This window comes from Haliotis rubra, unplaced genomic scaffold (genome assembly GCF_003918875.1).
Source record: "Haliotis rubra isolate DU_JTF1 unplaced genomic scaffold, ASM391887v1 Scf116, whole genome shotgun sequence".
Lineage (NCBI taxonomy): Eukaryota > Metazoa > Mollusca > Gastropoda > Lepetellida > Haliotidae > Haliotis > Haliotis rubra.
The window spans coordinates 801,368-822,214 of NW_025765070.1; the positions used below are offsets into that span (position 1 = coordinate 801,368).

At 38.8% G+C, this 20,847-nt stretch overlaps 1 protein-coding gene across 1 annotated transcript in view; it reads right to left on the reverse strand.

Annotated features, from left to right (window-relative positions):
* The window catches only part of LOC124255964 (protein Smaug homolog 1-like), a 40,450-nt gene extending 20,370 nt beyond the window's left edge, over positions 1-20,080 (reverse strand). Inside the window, exons 1-7 of the mRNA XM_046689915.1 lie at positions 19,984-20,080; positions 15,206-15,799; positions 14,321-14,605; positions 7,925-8,034; positions 7,046-7,132; positions 3,150-3,357; positions 2,530-2,618 (exon numbers count right to left, since the gene is read on the reverse strand). Of these exons, the coding sequence (XP_046545871.1) occupies positions 2,530-2,618; positions 3,150-3,357; positions 7,046-7,132; positions 7,925-8,034; positions 14,321-14,605; positions 15,206-15,799; positions 19,984-20,080 (1,470 nt within the window). The remainder of the gene's footprint in view (positions 1-2,529; positions 2,619-3,149; positions 3,358-7,045; positions 7,133-7,924; positions 8,035-14,320; positions 14,606-15,205; positions 15,800-19,983) is intronic.
* Between the last annotated feature and the right edge of the window lie 767 nt (positions 20,081-20,847).

The following is a 20,847-nucleotide window of genomic DNA, read 5'->3' on the forward strand; positions in this document are numbered from 1 at the left end:
TAAAGACGCACATTGACTAGTATCTACATACTGGTGAGTGGACATTAACCATGTGAATGTAGCAAGAAATTTATCGCGCAGTATTGTAACTTCGACCCCCACCTCGCCTTCCGTGGAAGAAATCGTTATGTTATAAGTTGTGTCATGCAAAATCCGTTTGGTTATGATTCCAATACATATTTAACTACACGAGTAGAAAGTAGTTTTGATTTTCTAACTTGATGAAAACAAACTATAACCTCATTAATTCTAACAGAGTTTACGATTTTCAAAATGGCGGCGCCTGTCGGGAACATCCGCCAGTCTGAGGATAAATGCTATTTAGATTTGTTTTCACCGAAGTTACAAAATCAAAACTACTTTCTACTGGTAGTAAAATATTTATTTTATTGATGGCCAATAGGATTTTGCATGACATAAGCGTGATAACATAACAATTTCTCTCCTGGCAGCGAGGTGGGTGTCAATATAATACTACTTACAATATTATTGTTACTTCGACCACAACCTCACTTCGAGGAAGAAATCGTTATGTTACAAGTTGTGTCATGGAAAATCTTTATGGTCATCAATCATATATATTTTACTACAACTAGTAAGTAGTTTTGATTCTTTAACTTCCGTGAAGCGATCTGAACACTAGTAAGATATCGTTTCAGGCTTCCACAACGCCGCCGCGACTCACAAACATAACCCATTTAGCACGAACTGCGGGTCCTGTGGAAATCTGTGCATGGTGACACCATCGCCCGACCCCTAGGAGCAATTGACGACAAAGCAACGATTCGACATGTCGTCGTTGATGTCGAGAAATCATTAAAATGATGAGCATGCTACACATTTTCTATACAACTAACTGAAAATCGTTCCTCATATGACGTCACTGCAGTGCTCTGGCGACAGAGTTACGTAACCTGTCTGTGGTTTCGTTGGCGGGCGAGAGAGAAGCAGGCGACTTTTTGGCCACTTTTAATCGCTCGGTATTAATTAACCACAAATTTTTAAAGAATAAAGTTGGTGTTCCGCATAAGACTAACCACAGATCTTTCATATGTAATGGTTAAAAGAGTAACAAAAAACAAAGTTTAGTGGTTCTTTAAGTTGGATTTGGGGGACCTCCAGTTCTTTCTGCTTTAGCATAATTTGAAGCTAGGGAGTGTGTAAATCTTCAGTTCTTAACATTAGACATATATTACGACAAGAACCTCTTCATAGTGAGGAAGTTGTGACTGTTGGGTCTGTAATGCAGACATTTTTATGTGAGTACTGATTTCAATGGATGTAGTCTTTGAAATTTAAAGAATACTGAGAGTAAAAAAACATTCATGTAAAGTAACACAGTTTTTGAAGAAGCAATTTCTGAGACATTTGTTTTCATAGTATTTTCCAAAGTCACCAAATTTTTGTAGAAAACCTATTATCATTATCTTTCACAAAAGTGCAATCCTAAACAATGGATCATGAAAAGAAATGGAGAATTCTTCACAGTTAAATAACTATACAATTGCAGGTGTCATCATGAATGTACATACAAAGTTTCAGGATTAATGGTCCAGTGGACTCTGAAGAGACGACATACATGATGAACAAAGGAGCCATATTTAATTTCAGATTAACATGAGTTTATTCAATTTATTTAATAATTTCCTCGAAACATCGTTACTTGGCTCTTTTACAATGTTACTGTGGACCCGCTGTCGAAGCATGTGTCCGAGAATTGTTGTTTTCAATAACTTTGCGAAAAATAGTTTATAATTTTAATTCTGCCGATAATATATGATCAATTGAAATTTAATAAGTGTTTTCAGACATTGTGAAATGTGATGGATTTAATATATGAATCATAAGTCAGGTAAGTTCCTAAAATTATGTCTCATTTTGACGTGACTACTGCCTGGCCGCTTAAGCGGCCTCCGGTGTCTGGGGACTCATAACGTTGTAGAAAACCTATTATCATTATCTTTCACAAAAGTGCAATCCTAAACAATGGATCATGAAAAGAAATGGAGAATTCTTCACAGTTAAATAACTATACAATTGCAGGTGTCATCATGAATGTACATACAAAGTTTCAGGATTAATGGTCCAGTGGACTCTGAAGAGACGACATACATGATGAACAAAGGAGCCATATTTAATTTCAGATTAACATGATTCAAACAAACTTGAAACTACGAAGCATTACTATCTCTACCATCCAAGATTCAGACTTATCATGTTTTAAAGTTTTGAAGAAAATTTCTCTTGTATTTCATTTAAAAACCAAAGATGGCAACTTGCCATCTATATTGAAACTGCAGTTTTGAACAAACCCCTTTATAGCTAGAAACATCTACATTCAAATGAATCCTTTGAGTCATTTCATAGTAACAGTGAAAATTGTAAATATTTCATGAACTCTACCGATGGATCACTTCTGTCGACACTCACATAACCTTTGAGGATAGTTCAGGAACCTTTCAGTGATTCACCAGTTCATGCCTGTCAACAATTCATTGGAAACACATGCATCAGACAACTGTAGCTCACCTCATGATTGAGACACTTGTCTATGAGCTGTAGGTATGTTGTGAAGCAGTCATCATCAGGACGGCTGGCCACCAACAGCTGGGTGCACACTGAAATACATTCAACAGCTATATAAAACCTCCATGTCTTATTTCCAGTTTCTATCAAAATGTTTCATGCCTAAACTCACATACCGAACACATCCCAGATAAGAACCTGTGCGTCAAGTACACTGGCATGTAAACAGCTGCAATGCATAATAGATCAGTTATATAAACTACTTGTCAGCTTCATGCCAATCTCTGACAGATAAAAAAAAAATGGTGAAGGGCTGGAGGCAATTTTATAAAACCCATGAATATGCATTGACCACTGACAAACCAAATCACACTTAGTGTGAATGGGGAATGCAAAAACCAACAACTCTAGCTGTCGGGTACAGAAGCCTTTTTTTATGCCCTGTTCAAGGTCCTCCAATCATAAGGAAAATGACCAAGGGTCTACAGTTGGTACGTAGGCATGAACAGGCAAACACATGCCAAAAGCATGTGGTTGAAAAAGCCAACCGCAGCATGGCTCAAACAAAGTGAAGGGTCCAACAATAGTAGGGTTTGATTACACAGTATTCTTTGTGTGCTGACCTTTCCCCATGAGTCTTGTGAACTGGCCAGTAATGTCTCCTTCTGCAATCTTGTTGCCATCACTGTCACTGGGTGTGGTAGAAGGGGAAACAGGCGGAGATACTGCTGATAAGATGGCTGTAGCAGGTACATGGCCCTTGATTGGTGTGTTCAACATATTCCTCATCTCTGTAATGGCCTGCTTTATGGAACCCTTCTCCATTATGTCCTGAAAAGCAACATTACTCCATCTCTATATAAATGTGATGCACATGGACTGACTGTTGCCTTAACACAAACAAGGTCAATCAGTCTATATCTATCTCTGATATTTGGTTGAGTGAATGGAGTGCAAGTATTTTAGGTTGCTTGAAACAGTATTTCACTTCAACTGAGTTCAAGGTTTAACTGATAACTAACCACAGACTTATCCTCTTTTGCCATGAAAGATGTACAAGGGTGAGTGAAATATTATCTTTGAAACAGTCCCATGAAGTCACATGCTATGTACAGATTGACCAATAGAAACCAGCCAATAATGCTCACTACTGGCAAACAAGGATAAGTAGAGCACCGACCTGACAACTGGACCATATTAGCATGTATGAGTGCAGCCCACTAGCGCTTGCCACTAACGCTTCGTGAGCGAAGGGGCCCCAGGTTGTCCGCGATCAAGTGTAGTGCTACACCGACCACATGAGAGTCTTATGAGCAAGGCGTGTGCAGCTATGCGTGGAATCAATTATCATCGTCATGCACTGCCGCGTGCACTATCCTACATCTGCTCTACCTTTCACAGACCAAATGGGTTTGCTCATTGCCGTGCACCGCCTACTTCTTGTAAATGCGTTTTCTGCACCGGTCCAACTTATCCTTGTTTGCAAGAAGGAAGCTGTTGAAATTCCCATGGATGATTAATTTCAAAAACAAATATGAGCTAAAATCAAATTACAGTTCTGTGAAACACTTACTGGGGATGATTTGTTTTTTCATTATCAGTAACAGGTGCAAGCAGGTGAATTAATCAGGTTGCACTGTTAAATCATTGGCTTCACTATGTTATCAACAATGATGTCGCTGTCACTGAAAGTAGTCGGCACAATCAACTTCACCCTGATTACAAGTGACATTCTGATCAGTGATCTCTGACCTTCAATGAAATGTCACCAAATTGTATACATGGTGTGTAGTCTACACAACTTTTTGCATTTTTAACTTACGGCAATTGATTCACCTGATACACACATGGAGAAGTCTTATTTAATATGGTAAATTCCTATCAATACCATCTGCAACCATGCACTTGCGGTGGAAAATGTTACCTGTACTGTGTACAACCTAACACTATAAGTTACCTGCAATGGCCTGCACTGTGGGCAACCTGACAATATAAGTTACCTGCAATGGCCTGCACTGTGGGCAACCTGACAATATAAGTTACCTGCAATGGCCTGCACTGTGGGCAACCTGACAATATAAGTTACCTGCAATGGCCTGCACTGTGGGTAACCTAACGCTAAAAGTTACCTGCAATGGCCTGCACTGTGGGCAATCTGACAATATAAGTTACCCGCACTAGCAATATTTAACCTGCACTGGCGCAGGCTTGATGTAGCAAAATCAATCCCTAACATATCATACATAAAACAGACTAAACAATGCTGAAGTATGTGCACAGAAAGTACATACAACCTGCAAAATGAGGACAGAACTAAACCTGACAATGGTTGGAAAACACTAGCACTTCAAAAAGGAACAATTCATAAAACGTAAGGCCTAAAAAAAGGTTGAGGTTCCGATTACCCAACCGACCTTTGAATTCTAGTGCCGACCCTAGTTATTTTAGAGGTATGAATAAAATAAGCTTTCAGATACCATTGTTTTTTTCCAGGCACCAACGGACATTGGTCATTCTGATAAAGAAAGTCGACATGATGGCCGCAAGCTTGATTGAATAAACAATTATACATTGATAAATGTGTTACTAGTTCATAATTTACTTCTAAAAATAAATGTAAAAAAAAGAAAGAATTCCTACCTACCCTAAATTTTTAAGAGGTGTAATCGGAACCACAACATTTTGTTTGGCCTAAATAATTTCTCTAAAGTGAACAAGACTAATCAGTAGATGACAAAATCCCTCACAAATTTGAAAGAACAACCATTATCTGTCCCACAAGAGGTGATCTGTGGAATGTAAAGAGTGTACTCCCTTATCTGTTTATCCATACAGAAGAGCAATTATTGACAATATCATGGATATTTCAGAAGTTTGCATTTGTGTCACGCCCTTCTTCACAAAGATATGAATTAGTTGATGGCACACAATTGGTACAATACACTATAATCTGTTACATAAACACTGATAAGTACATGAATATAGACATAAATAATCAAGAAAATGTACAAAATTATTATGATAACATATATAGAAACAGCAGTTTAACATACAAATGACATTCTGTCAGGAATTAAATACACCAGTTTATTCCCACAGATTCCCCTAATGGGTACATATGTCATCCCATTTGTGGTTATTCCTTGCTAAGGTATTGCTAAAAGAGGCATACCGGTAACCACACTCACTCACTCACTCACTTTCTCTCATAACAGACAGCAGCAACACACAGGTATATACATCCTCAAGTTGGCCAGACTTTGTGATGGACCAGTTCTACTTGCACCACTTCTCATATCCTGAACCATTTACAGTATAGTCATCCCATGCAATAATTCCCCAGCGACCACAGATCTTCACGAAAACACATACCAATAATACAACAATCTTCCAAGATCCTAGATTTCTTTTGATTGGGTCAAATTTAGTCCTATATTCATTCATTAATAACTTTTTACAGTAACATTGGTGAAAATATGTGTGAAATGGCATGCTTTTTTCACCTCATTCTATACGTGTACAACTTCCGTTTACTCTGTTCATGAGGCTCCGCTTTTCCCAACACACTGTCATAGCACCAATTTTACATTATTCTTAGCAATCATGATCTGATTACCACCTGGTTTATGGACTGCATATAAAACTGACATAACTACAATTAAATTACCATGTCTAGTGATGTTTGATTGCAAGTTTCCTATTTTCATTACAAAGTTTGTTTACCTCCAACAATACAACATAGTTTTGACTGGACACAATACATGAAATGCTATGCACAGGGAAAATATGAATTTACTTAACCTTTACTCCATGTTATGTATAACGAGGGTGTCACATAACGCAGTGGGGGGTCGTTATGGCGAGGGATGACTGTATATGACTCACTCACAAGCTGACTATTTAAATATCATCTGCACCTAAATACTGATTACATTGCACGTACCAGTGAATCGTCACAACCCCACTGATATCAGTACAAGTTAATCCATCAAGCAAACATCAGATCTGGCCCCACTTGTACAAAACGATCTTAGCGTTATGGGTATCTTAAGTATGTGTTAGAGTATGAGAGTCACAATCATCATACCGCAAAGATTGCTTTGTACAAGTGGGCCCTGGTCTGGAATCATTATGGGCACCCTCTGGTGAGGTGAGGTGAATTGGGTTTAACGTCGTGCTTGAGAATATTTTGCTCATATGACGACGTGCATGCGTGTATATGTGTATGTGCGGCTGCTTGTACTAGCCAAGACTGAAGCTGGTTTTATAGTGCTAGCCCACTGAGATACCATGCCGCAGTGAAGCATGAATACCCCACTCAGACACATTATACTGACTCCGAGCCAACCAGTCCTTGTTGTACCCATTAATGCCGAGCAAAAGGCAGGGACCAACAAGTACCATATTTTAACGTCTTTTGGTATGACGCGGCCGGGGATCAAACCTGCGACCTTCCGCTCTCTGGGCGGACGCTCTAACCACTACACCATGGAGGCGGTCAGCACCCTCTGGTATCTACCTTTTCCAGTGTCCGTAACAGATCCTGCCTCTCTCTCAGCTTGGCAATGCTCAGGATGATCTTATGACGGGCACCTTTTGTCACATTCTGTAGATACAGGCAATATGTAATTAAACTTTGTGCAAAAATATGGATTTTATCAATATAAACCCATTAAAAAACTAAACAATACCATTAATTGTATAATTACTAGACCGAATAGAATGTTACAACACTTGGGCTTCCAACAAGTAGTTAAACTTAGGGGATCCCACAGATAAAAATTGTATGTTAACTGGGGCAAATATCACTTCAAGCTAATCAGTTTATTGATGATATCATTCAAATATGATTGTGACATGAGGCTGGAATGACTTAACTCTTGTAACAATGTCACAGCTCATCTCACAACTGTGGTTATCAAATATGGCGCTCATAATTAGAGCATATTTCTGAAGGGTACCATAAAGGATTAAGAAATGAAAGTTAATCTAAGAATTATTAGATTTGAATGAGTGTCCTCATTTTACATAACTCGTGAAATACATCGCTCTGACTCAGGAAATACAAGCATTGTATTGTTTCATAAATCAGTATGACATAAAAGCATGTGTAATAATCTCTAATTATACCATGTCTGAAGAGCATCAACACGTATGAGCATAAAAACCTGGACATTCTGATTATTCCTGATCTTGGAAGTTTTAATGAAATCTGTTTCTGACCTGGGTAGGTCTCGATAAATCCTGTGTTGGCAAAGTCAAGGGTTAATACTGAATATTATTAGCTGATCTTCCACAGCAGAAAACTGTTCTAGGACTCTTGAGTGGGACTTTGTTTAGACTGCAACACTACATATGTGTATGAAGACAATTACATGGTTAGATGAATTTAGTCTACCTGAGATTCCAGCCATTCCTCAGATAGATTCATCATTTCTTCATAAGTCATCTGGCGAAATAGATAGGAATACTTGTGCAGACGAAGATTCTTCAGCCAGACAGGAACCTCTGTAACACATGCTGTCAGTTAAACAAAACTGGAGAAACTTCTGAGGCAAATGAGTAATGGTGAATACAGCCCACCTCACTTAACAGGTGTAACTTTACTACATCAGAAATATTGCCAACAGGAAGAATTATGAATATTCATTAATATAATAATTGTGCAATGGATAATATCTTACACAGATAATTGTGATGAAATATTTTTTTTCTTTTGCATACAAAATATACAAAGTAGAGTCTTTATCCATGTTCAGAATACTGATTTTTTGTAGCAATCCATTTACCAACAGTAAAAATCTAGTGGAGAGTGGGGATGATTGGGAGCGTACTTTAGCCAAAGTGTCAGGATCAGTATAAAATAACATTTTTTTTCTAAAGAATACATATTTCTCTTGCACTAAGTCCCCAAATAGGCACAGGGGATACATACACAAACTGCAATGTATACATAGCTCCATATACATAGGTGAAACATCCCGCCCATTTGACATACGACTGAAGGAGCACAAAATATCGGTACAAAAAATATGGACCAGAAATCAGCTCTCTCCGAGCTCATCGTCAAAAACCCTACTCACTTGACTTCACTGACTGCCAACAATCAACTGTATTAACCAATAACGTCCATGATTGGCGCAGCGCAAATGAGTGTTAAACGATTAGACAATTACAACCGCAGCTGGACAGGGGTCAAGGAGTGTAACTCCGCCGTGCCTGGGAAGTCAATTAGGTCATCACTGGCTTCTATCCACATATGCCAATCACTTGTATAAACGGTTCAGGCTCATAACGCCGACCTTTCGACCAAACTTTACGGTTGAGTGGAAAAAAAACATCGGCGTCCTGAGACTAGTTTGATTTTGCCAATTAACAAAGGATTACGAGGAAAATGAAGGACCAACGAGTTGTTAGAAGAGGATAATCCGGATTATGTGGATGAGAGGACACCTTATGAGAAGACAACAACAGTTTATATTTTTATCAATTATTTCCATAGTTGAAGCTCTCATCAACAAACTCAGTTGACAGATTCTAACGTTTTTTTTACAATGATTCACATAAGTAAACACGTGACATTTTTAATAAACACATCGCATATCCGATGCATATTCATGATACATATAGCACACTTTTTTCCACAGAGATGGATGCACAGATTTTAACCCAAATGCAATAGGTGGAATGCTGAAGCAGCAAACTGTCTCACGGACAGTGTTCCTTGTCTGAGCTGGTGGCGGATGTCAACCAGACGTTGCTCTTAGTCCCTGTATTTCTTCTTCTTGGACAGACGCTTCTTGCCAGTAGCGTACTGGACCAGCTTGTTTTCCGTGCTGGTCTGGAACAGCACAATCTCGAAGATGTTTGGGTGAGCCTTGCCGACATATCTCTTCAGACGTGAATGCCACCCTTCCAGGTGGTTGTTGCTTAATGGCCCATCGGAGTTGTGGTGGTTCCATTGCGTTCCACTGCGATATGTTCATCTAGTGTGACGAGTCCACCTTATCAAAACATCTAGAGTAGATTATCCGCAAGCCTAATTACGCCTAATCAGAACCTAACCTTCAAAGGAAACCGCAGGTCGGCGTCCTGAGACTAGTAGGAAATCGAAAGGTCGGCGTGCTGAGACGACACCGCATAAATTCTTCTCTTGTATAAACCATGTCCATTATCTGTACATCTCACTCTTTCATCTCCTGTTTCTTATCCAATTTATTGTATATACATGCAACACTGGCTTCTTGTACATTTATTATATACTGTGAACAAAACGTTAAGCGCCACTAAGTATATTTTGCCAATATAGGTTGTCTCATAGGAAATCTTTCAAAAAAGACAACTATCATAATCTGATGAACATAAGAGATTTTTTCTGGGTTACATCTTCTTTTTATTCTGGAGTACAACGTTTCAGGGCTTGTTCTGGCCCCATCATCAGGTAAAACTGAACAGTAACTGTTAACTCTGGCCGTGACGTCACAATGCTTATGACGTCACTATGCTATGACGACGCAATACACGTGGTGGTCAATAGATACAGATGACATGGCTAATAGAATACATGTTATTATGAATATATAAGATGTCGTTTACTGCAGATTAATGGATCAATTTAGAACTGTGCAGATACTTATACAAAATTGTTGATTGATTTAGAAATGTACAGAGACGTATTTATAAATGTATAGAATGTAAAGTAATAGCAGTGTATACATAGAAATTATGCTTTATACATGGGAACAGTGATGAGGGTAGGGTATTGTCTTATTGTTTTATGTACCATTGCATTTGGGAGGTAGACACCCTGATCCCTGTTTATTGCTGGTTTTGTGCGTTTGATAAAGATAGCTTCGATCAACTTGCGTTTCCGCCAGTCACTGATGTTTTTTGCGAGGACTTCAATTTTCCCAGTCAATTTCATGATCGGGATTATTCATAATGTGTTCGGAAACTGCAGATTTCAGATCTGATTTGTCCACTGAAGTGTTGTGTTCTTTCACACGTGTAGCTACTGGTCTGCCTGTCTGACCAATGTAGATGTCACCACAGTCACATTTCAGTTTATACACACAGCCTTTAGGGTTGGATATAGCGTGATTGCACCCCTTACCATTTGCACGTAGCCAAGTTTTAAGGGTTTTGCCAGACGAGAAAGTGGTGTCAATGCTGGCCATTTTCTTTAGGAGTCTGCTGACTTGGTGGCTGATGGGCCCAACATACGGGATGTTGATGCGGATGGGAGATGGTTCAGGTTTCGGAGGAGGCTGAACTTGATCTTGTAGTGTTTTCTTTATGGTGGTTTCTAAAGGGTTCTTTGGATAACCATTGTATGTGATGAATGTTGTCATCTTGAGGTCCGTTTCTTGTTGCAGTAGGTCAGGGCTACAAATCGTTTTCGGGCGTCTCGCAAGTGTGGCAACAATTGCTCTCTTGATTTGGGGATGGTGGTTTGAGTGATAGTGAATATATTGGTCTGTGTGGGTAGGTTTGCGATAGACCGACGTGATGAGCTGGTTGTTTGAGTTGTCAATGGCGATGTCCAAGAAAGGGGGGTTTGTTCTGCTGCTCTGTTTCCATCGTAAACTTAATTCTAGGGTGTTGATTGTTGAGGTGGTTTAGGAGTGCATTGGGGTCATGATGGTTGTCTAGGATAGAGAACGTGTCATCAACTTTCCTGTGCCAACATAGTGGTTGGAATGGTGAAGTAGCCAGAGCAATTTCCTCAAAGTTGGTCATGAATATCTCAGTTATGAGAGGTGAGAGTGGAGATCCCATGGGTAGACCATGAATCTGCTGATATATCTGATCTTGCCATGTAAAATAGGATGTTTCAAAACAGCTGGATACAAGGCTTATGATGCTGTCGATCGAAAGTTTTGTGTTGATATGGTCTATACAGGACTCTAATCGGGATCGCAGGATTGCTAGGGATTCTTCTAGAGGAATGTTAGGGAATAAGTCTACCACGTCATAACTGACCATGGTGCGACAAGCTTGGTAATCCTTAAGTTTGTTAACAAACGATGATGAATCAGTGATGAAGGATTTACCTTCTTTCCCTAATGGTGCTAAAAGTTTCGACAGGAATTGGGCAAAAAACATCAGTGACCATGGTGACTGGCGGAAACGCAAGCTATCTTCATCAAACGCACAAAACCAGCAATAAACAGGGATCAGGGTGTCTACCTCCCAAATGCAAGGTACATAAAACAATAAGACAATACCCTACCCTCGTCACTGTTCCCATGTATAAAGCATAATTTCTATGTATACACTGCTATTACTTTACATTCTATACATTTATAAATACGTCTCTGTACATTTCTAAATCAATCAACAATTTTGTATAAGTATCTGCACAGTTCTAAATTGATCCATTAATTTTGCAGTAAACGACATCTTATATATTCATAATAACATGTATTCTATTAGCCATGTCATCTGTATCTATTGACCACCACATGCATTGCGTCGTCACGGCCAGAGTTAACAGTTACTGTTCAGTTTTGCCTGATGATGGGGCCAGAACAAGCCCTGAAACGTACTCCAGAATAAAAAGAAGATGTAACCCAGAAAAAATCTCTATGTTCATCAAACATCATCTTCTCAAATGCCAATCAAGCATATCATAATCTGGTTGAGTACTTTTAGTTTAAAAACAAAACCATTATGGAAATTATCTTTTTCATAGGATATATGCGCTTTTGGAAAACATGCATTTTGTTTTCTTCAAAAAGGTTACCACCTTTTGAAAAGTGAAAATCAGAAATGACTGTTATATGGTCACATGATTGTCATTTTTGACAAGTGAAACCTAGGTTTAATAGTGTTGTATAAGCAGAATAGGAATACTAGTAGTTATTTTGCTTTAAAAATCAGTGCCATCACATCTTTATCAATATTTCCTTTAATTGTAAATACAAATGATTATGATGTCTCTAAATCAGCTACCAGATGAACCTTCTCTAAATATGGATTGGTCTTCCCAATTACTTTAGCCTAACATTTCCACAGCTTCACATCTTATTTTTTAAATAGGCTGTCGCTTAACTTCTTATTCTCGGTTTATATACTCATTGATGTATCTTGTTTGTTACAGTTCACCTGACGTAGGGGCAAGGAATAGCCCAGACACGTTGTGACATACAATAAAGAAGAAGTTGTCATCCATAATATTTGCCTTTTATGTGAGATAATGGTTGGCAAAGACAGTATCGGTCCTTCTAAAACATCCTTCCTTGCAGAATGAGATAGAGCAGTTATCATGTAACACTTGCAGAAATGCTTTGTGAGGATTCTTCTTGAGAGCCATTCTTTGCAGATAAATGCAAAGATATCTTCTGTGTCCTCTGATCCTACAATCAATGTCACAACTGGACAAAAGATTACTTGGACATGAAACATGTCTATCTGGTTGTCTAGGTGGATTGTCCTATTCCAATCAAATCCAATTTGAAACTAAATGAGCCGGTGTATTTCGTCACTGTTGAATTTGGTAGAATAGACTTGTTTTAATACAAGTAAAACATTTCAGAATTATGTTTAGGTGCCAAGTGGTAACTCTAACTTATTCTGCTGATCTTGAGGCAATAGATTCCATGCACTTGGTGCTGCCATTTCTAGTTGTTGATGTGTCATTGTCATTCATCTGCAGACAATCTTGTATTGCGGCGCTGATGCCTTCCTGGGAATAACACTGACCAATAAAACGTATGACGTCAGCAGTACAGTATCAGGTTGATCTAATATTTGATGCATGTAATTAAGCCTTGAACTGACGAACACAGGGGAATAGGTGTCATACAAATTTTTTCATAATTCTGAAAGGTCAATGGAAGGACGTTTCCGTTTTCATTCTCCCGACATTTATTGAGGGTGCACTTGTAGGTATAAGTACAAAGAAGTCATTCAAGTCAAGTAATTTGTGAGACAAAGGATTTCCTCCATTGCGGACTATATAGGTGCTTCACAGCATTCGTGTATGTGAGCGCTATGTATCTGAGCTAAGACATGGGTAGACATGACAAAAACCTTTGACATGAAATTGAGAGTACCGTATTTGTGATGATAGAAGTAACTCTCTAAGAGATGGAGGTATGGGCATTGTGATTGCTCTTGAAATCAGCTTCAACCCCCAAATCATCTCATGTCCATCTCACTAAATTTTTTAATTTACTCAGGTGCCTCCAACATTGCCTTTCTTAAGGCTTTTCTTGTCTTCAGTCACATAAGGGACCGTTCATAATTTATGGCTAGGGGTGGTGATGATGATTTTAAGGGGGGGTCACCCATTTTGTTCTGGGGAGGTAGGGAGGTCATCAATTTTGTACACATGTTTCTAGGGGGGGTCAGCAATTTTGTACACAAAAATATTTAAAAATTATGCTTAAAAAATATTGGAAGGCCGAGCGGTCATCGATTTTGTACATGACATGCAGGGGGGGTCACTTACTTTGTACATAAATTTTAGAGAGGGATCATTCACATTGTACATGCTTCTCCATAAAAATCATCACCACCTACCTGGCCATAAATTATGAACAGTCCCTAAGGTAGCTTTTTCTCAGACTCTTTAACTTCTTTGCTCAAAGTCACTTCTGCAATATTTATTGATAATCAACTGCTATTTAGTTAATGATTATTGATTATATCTGATCCATAGTGATAGCATGCCCTAGTTTCCTATTTCTGACTGGGTTTTCATCATCATCATCATCATTATTCATCAATGTTAGTTACGTTCAACGTGGCCATAGCATCATCTGTATCATGTGTATATCATGTCACCCACCTCTCATACCACTGCCATCTTCCAGGAAGCTGTTCCTCACTGGCTGTGGGCCTCCATCATCAGGGTGGGTGTCACTGCCACTGCCTGAAGATGTGATGCTGCTCTGGGGGGACAGTGGAGCATGTTCACAGGTAGAGTTGTTGGAGTTGCCCCGAGACAGGTGGTTGTCATTGGTGCGCAACCAATCAGTAACAGTTTTTTCTGGGTTTGGAACGCCCACAGGTGGAGTGACAGAATATGTCCTACGTAGTGGTGCATGCAAATTGTTGTGTTGATTGTTGTTACCTGTGAATGGGTTAAAACAGTGACAGAGAAACAAATAACTTCGTTAATGCCTTGTTACAATATTTTTACACAAATCTGTATTGACTGATAATACTGAAAAACTAAGTAAAAACAAACAATAAAGCATATGTCTATGAAAAACTTCCTACTTAATAGGTTCTTTGCAGGAAAAATATTTCGTTACTATATTGACAAACAACTCCACAACAATATTAGAACAAATATAATGAATCTTAAAAGAAGCAACTAACTTCATGTGTCATATTACCTGTAATAATTGTAATAGCAATAAAAAGTCCTGTGATGGGAATCTAATAACGGAGCTTTAGGTCCAAAGTTAGATGCCTAGTACATGTGACCAAAGAGGCAAACCCAGTCAGCAAGCTGTACAACACTATTTACACATATTTCTGACTTTGCAACCTTGCGACATGCTGTTTAGGCCATTCCAGTCCTGAGCCTACCAATGGTATGTAGGTAGGATGATGTTTACTGTCAAAGTTTATCATGTTGTTCCATATATTTATTATGTGACCAGTCAAGAATAGCTAAAACCATTATTTTTGAAGTTTCAAAAGTTTGGGATCATGTTCTACTTACCCTGGTTACTAGCTGGTGGTGTGCTGAAGTTAGGCGGTGCAGAGGAAGTGGCATGGAGAGGTGTATGACCATTGTTGGGTGAGGACACTACTCCCACATGACTGTTGCTGATTCGTAATGACTGATGACTGCCAAAACTATTCCCAATAAACCCATTGTTACTGGCATTATCCCCATTATCGGAACCATTCACAATGCTTGTAATATCTTGATTGGTTGAGGCGTTCCAGTGACCATTGTTGGGTCCATTGGACAGTGTAACGGACTGGTCTGTGACAGCCAGGGGTGGGGACTGACTCGGTCCCCGTGCAGGACTGATGCTGTATGTAAACCTTTCCTCCAGATATCCCAGCCACATTCGGAACTGTAGACGTTCCTCCCCACTGATGGCAGGGTGGATGAGGGAGTACGACAGGAGTTGTCGACTTTCCTCAATGTTCACTCCATTTTCAATGGCATGAGAGAGCACCTCTGGAATGATCCGTAAGTATTCCTTTTTTGCAGCAGCATTGCCTGACTGCAAGAGAGGCAAATATTTGAGCAAGTGGCCAATAGCTTTCTCCTTGGAATCTGAACACACTTTGCTGATGAAAGCTGCAAGGAAAAAACACAATGAAAGCAAACTTCATCAGCTGACAAGTCATTAACAGGATCAAAAATAAAAAATATTGTGAGGCTCATCACATTTTCTTCCTGACTTCAGCAATATTCCTAACTCAAATCAATTGTGTTACAAAGATATGGTACCAGTCCTATCAATCATGAAGTAACAGGCTTCATCATGTTATAAACATTTTGTCACGGATGCTTGCTTCTCGTCACAAAGACTCACATGGCAATTCAATTCTTATACTTATCTGGGAGAAGAATACCTAGTAATATTACACCAGATTAAATGAAAATACCTTGCCTCCAGCAAAACATAGCCATGATAATGATGAACAAGAACATATTTCTGAATCACTTCCAGTCTAATGACACCAATCTGGACTGAGGAACATGAGCCCAATGCAATATAATTTTAAATCCGAAAGTCTGATGCCCCTGGCATGTATAACATAATTATTTATATATGTATATTTCTGGTGTATTGACCATGACTAACAACTGCAGTCAATCACATATCAGAACACCCAATGAAGTAATCTGTGAAACAAACTTTGTGGTTCCAAATAAATTCTTCAGGCTAAGGTACAACTTCAAAAGCTTGATGTTGGACAAAACACTAATTGTATCGCTCAAACTTGAGACTTTGATGTCCTTAGTACCCTGAAAATGTTGAATTCCTGTGTGCAGTTACCTCTTATCGTGCTTTTTATATGGTTCCTAAAGGCATTGTAAATGGGAACACGAACACGAACACACACGCACACACACACGCACACCCACCCACACACACACACACACACACACGAACACACACATTTTATTGCATAGCTCTCAACATAATACACAAGAGTTGAAGCTACACACATCTGACTGTCACCAATCCAAATGCTATCAATCATCCACTGGGCATTTTGTAATCAATGAATTACATTTGTGAGTGAGTATGGTTTTACGCCGCTTTTAGCAACATTCCAGCAATATCATGGCGGGGAACACAAGGAATTACATTTGTAACATTAAGGATAGATAAGACCTGTAAACCTGTTTTGTTCTGTTCTGAAGGAATTCTGAACTACTTACAAAATGGCCAAATTGCAGGATAAGTTTAGGCTCACTTAAAGCATGCACTATATTTTATGTATATATATGTGTGGTTACATCGAAGATGAATTTCTCCCCTGACTTGGGGGAACCAACTGCAAACCTTATGCAGATGAACTGCACGAGGATCATGCATCAAAATGCTGAAAAGCATGTGTAAATATCATGCATGTAAACAGCTGCGTTTTGTTAAGAATTCGCCAATTTTCACTGAGTTTCATCATTTATTGGAAATCATTGATTTGGAGACTGTGCGCTATAGAAGATGACTTATTATTATTATTATTATTATTGAACTCATGACAATCTTTTTAACGTTACGAATTTGTTTTGCATTACAATACATCAGTTCATGTGTAAACAGTACCTTTAAACAGTATGGAATATTTTGCAAAATCTAGTTTAGAACAGTTGACTGAAGTAAGTGGCTACATTTACACTAGTGAGTCTAAACTTTTGATGGGTAGTATACATTACGACCATGACACGGATATTAGCGAACACGGATATAGCGTACAAACGGATATAGCGAACAAATTTAAAAGACCCGTCAACAGTCCTTTATAATATCATTAAAATTATCTTCCTTCACGCGAATAACGAACTCGTGAGTAGCGAATTAACAATGTACAGCTATAGCGAACTGATTTACTACCCCCAAGCCCAACTATCGACGTGATTAGCGAACTCATTAACGTGTCTGTGATGCAGTCGGCAAAATGAAGTCTGCAAGACGTGGTGTGCAGAGCAAAATTGTGTACTTTGTTAAACGTAATTAAGTTATATACATGTATTTTTGAGATTGTTGTGATTGTTAAACATGTTCTTGTTAAACATGTTCTAGCTAATGTCTGTGAATGATAAATTCAGAATTTTAATGTTATGTCAATGTACATGTACAAGAATAAATATTTGTAGCCTCAGCATATACGTGTCTCTACATCTCTACAATCCAAGATGGCGGTCAAATGTGAATAACGAACACCGGATATAGCGAACTAAATTTCGTGGTCCCTTGGAGTTCGTTATATCCGTGTTCTACTGTACAGTTTAGATTTATGTTGCACTCAGCAATATACCACCTATACTCATGGAAACTAATAAGGGAACACATAAAAGTACAAGTGTTCCTTTATTTATTTCCAGAATTTTTTTCTCACAGTGCTATACATACTTTGTGATGAAACCTGGAAAAGAATAAACATTGAACTTTCATGTGTTCCCTTATTCGTTTCCAAGAGTATGTATGGCGGCAGTCTGTAAATAATCGAGTCTGGACCAGACAATACAGTAATCAACAGTATCTTAAACTATAGACACTACAAAAATACAAAAGGCTACAGATCGTTGACAATTGAAACTTAGAAATATCAGCTGTTGCTTGCATTAACACAAACATGGAGTTTACCACACAAGAAATCCTACATCCTGTTCCTACAAAAAGAAAATGAGTTAAAAGTGCAACCACTGGAACATAGGAAATTAGGTTGCATGTTTATAATTGAACATTATGTGAGAATTTGGTACTACTTAATAAATGAATTTCAATTTTCATATTAAAACCTTCAACACTCAGTTGAATGTTTCATCAGGCCTACAAAATAACAAAAATCTGAATACCAGACCAACCCTAGAAAATGCTTCTGTCATTAACGTTTTTTTCATTATTAATTAACTTAATTAACATTTGCTCTGCTGTTTCATCTATCATCAGTTTCCCCAATAACAACACACTGTTCATCTGAGTGAGTGAGTGAGTTTAGTTTTACGCCGCACTCAGCAATATTCCAGCTATATGTCAGCGGTATGTAAATAATCTGGACTAGACAATCCAGTGAGCATCGACCTGCGCAATTCGGAACCAATGGCATGTGTCAACCAAGCCAGCAAGCCTGACCACCCGATCCCATTAGTCGCGTCTTACGACAAGCATGGGTTACTGAAGGTTCATTCTAACCCGGACTGATGACGTTGATGCTGTCACTAATAATAGTAATGGTGGATGTGATTTTGAACAGATAAGATACTAATGGAAACACAGATTGACAGGCACTAGTGGGGACGGTTGGGAGGGAATTGCGTCTGTGAGTCAGGATAAGGATAAAATATCATTTTTTTTAAAAATACAAAATACATATTTTCCTTATCCTGACTCATATTATTTGCTTGCATCCAAAGGAACTGGTGGTGGGACAGCCATCTTTATTGGATACATAAATACTGTTCATTTTAACCCCTGGGAACTCTTCAATCTTCTTGATGTAGATGAATGGAGTACCACCTTTTTATTCAAAAAGAAGTAAACCATAAGATTTTGTTGAAGTTTATATGCGCATGGAATTTGATTCCTGCTTGTCTTGGATCGATCAATATGTTAAGAATAGATCGTAAACATAACTGAATCGTATCACTCATGCTCAGATTTATGTAATAAAACAGGGGGGCATGGACTCTCAGTTGTTGACTATGGGACAGTAACCCAACTTCAACGAATCTGCGTGATTATGGCTTAGTTCTTATCTTCTTGATGGCAATTGTACAACCAAGGGATGAAACTGGTGTATACCTACAACATCTTGTGTGGCCAAGTCCCTGAGATAATGGTTAGCGAAGACAGTATCCAACATTCTAGCTAGCTGCTCTGACATTGTAGGTGCTATAGCTAGTGCCAAGAGAAACAGCGTCTTTTGAGTGAGCAACTGGAATTTTGCTTGTTCATCGGGGTGTGTACACATCGCTTGTAAGTTGTTGAAGGCGCTTTGAATTTCATCTTTTGATCCAGCAATCAGATGAGTGATGAGCTCAAGACCCTTGGTGAGTTTTACTCCTTGTTTATTGTGAGGACAGACCTTATGGCCGCTAAATAAGTGGCTAGAGTCGAGCCTTTGAGATGTCTGGTACTTCTCAGACTGCATAAATATTCTGCAACTTGAGGATGAGTGGCCTTAGTTGCTGAGAACCCCTACAGCGATGCAAACTGGTCAAAATTCTTTCATTTATCTTCATAAAGACTTCTGGTAGATCTTCTCAATGCTAAAGTGACAGCCTTGGCTGCTCTAGCTGAGTACCCTCTTCTGGTAAGGCAGTTCGTAATACATTCATACATGAAACTTGACGACTTCCTGTTTTGCTATCAGGTCTGGAAACCAGGTTCTTGATGGCCATTATTAAGGCACTACCAAAGTCAGTCTCAGTTTCCTGATGGCCATTATTAAGGCACTACCAAAGTCAGTCTCAGTTTCTTGATGGCCATTAAGCAATACCAAAGTCGTTCTCAGTTTCCTGATGGCCATTAAGGCTCTACCAAAGTCAGTCTCAGTTTCTTGATGGCCATTAAGGCATAACCAAAGTCAGTCTCAGTTTCTTGATGGCCATTAAGGCACTACCAAAGTCAGTCTCAGTTTCCTGATGGCCATTAAGGCACAACCAAAGTCAGTCTCAGTTTCTTTGTTTGTGCAATCTGTTCTATGACTCTTTGCATAAACATTGGTGGAGGGGATGTATACTGCAATATGTGTGAAAACCTTCCCGACCTTTCTAATGTTGACGTACCATTTTTTCTTTTGTCCACAGACAATCTCTGTTAGTTCAGGGATGGCCACATTTCTACACTTCTATTGCAGCCATGCTGATTCCTGTGATGCGCTGATCTGAACAGTAACACATACGGTCATCTAAAATGGCAATGAATCCCTTGATGATCACTGGTGATCTCACTGTTAGGGCTATGGGAATTGAGATTTCAACATAACGGGTTTCTTTATAACCCTGGGAATTTGTTGGCATGTGATATGCAAATCAGGTCTGCTCATGGGCATTGCATTTTGTCGAATACGTGGTCCACACTTCACAGACATGAAATTATATTTTTCCATGTGATAATAGAGAGAAACTGTATAGTAGCCAGTGTGGTCATCTACCGAGTTCCCAAG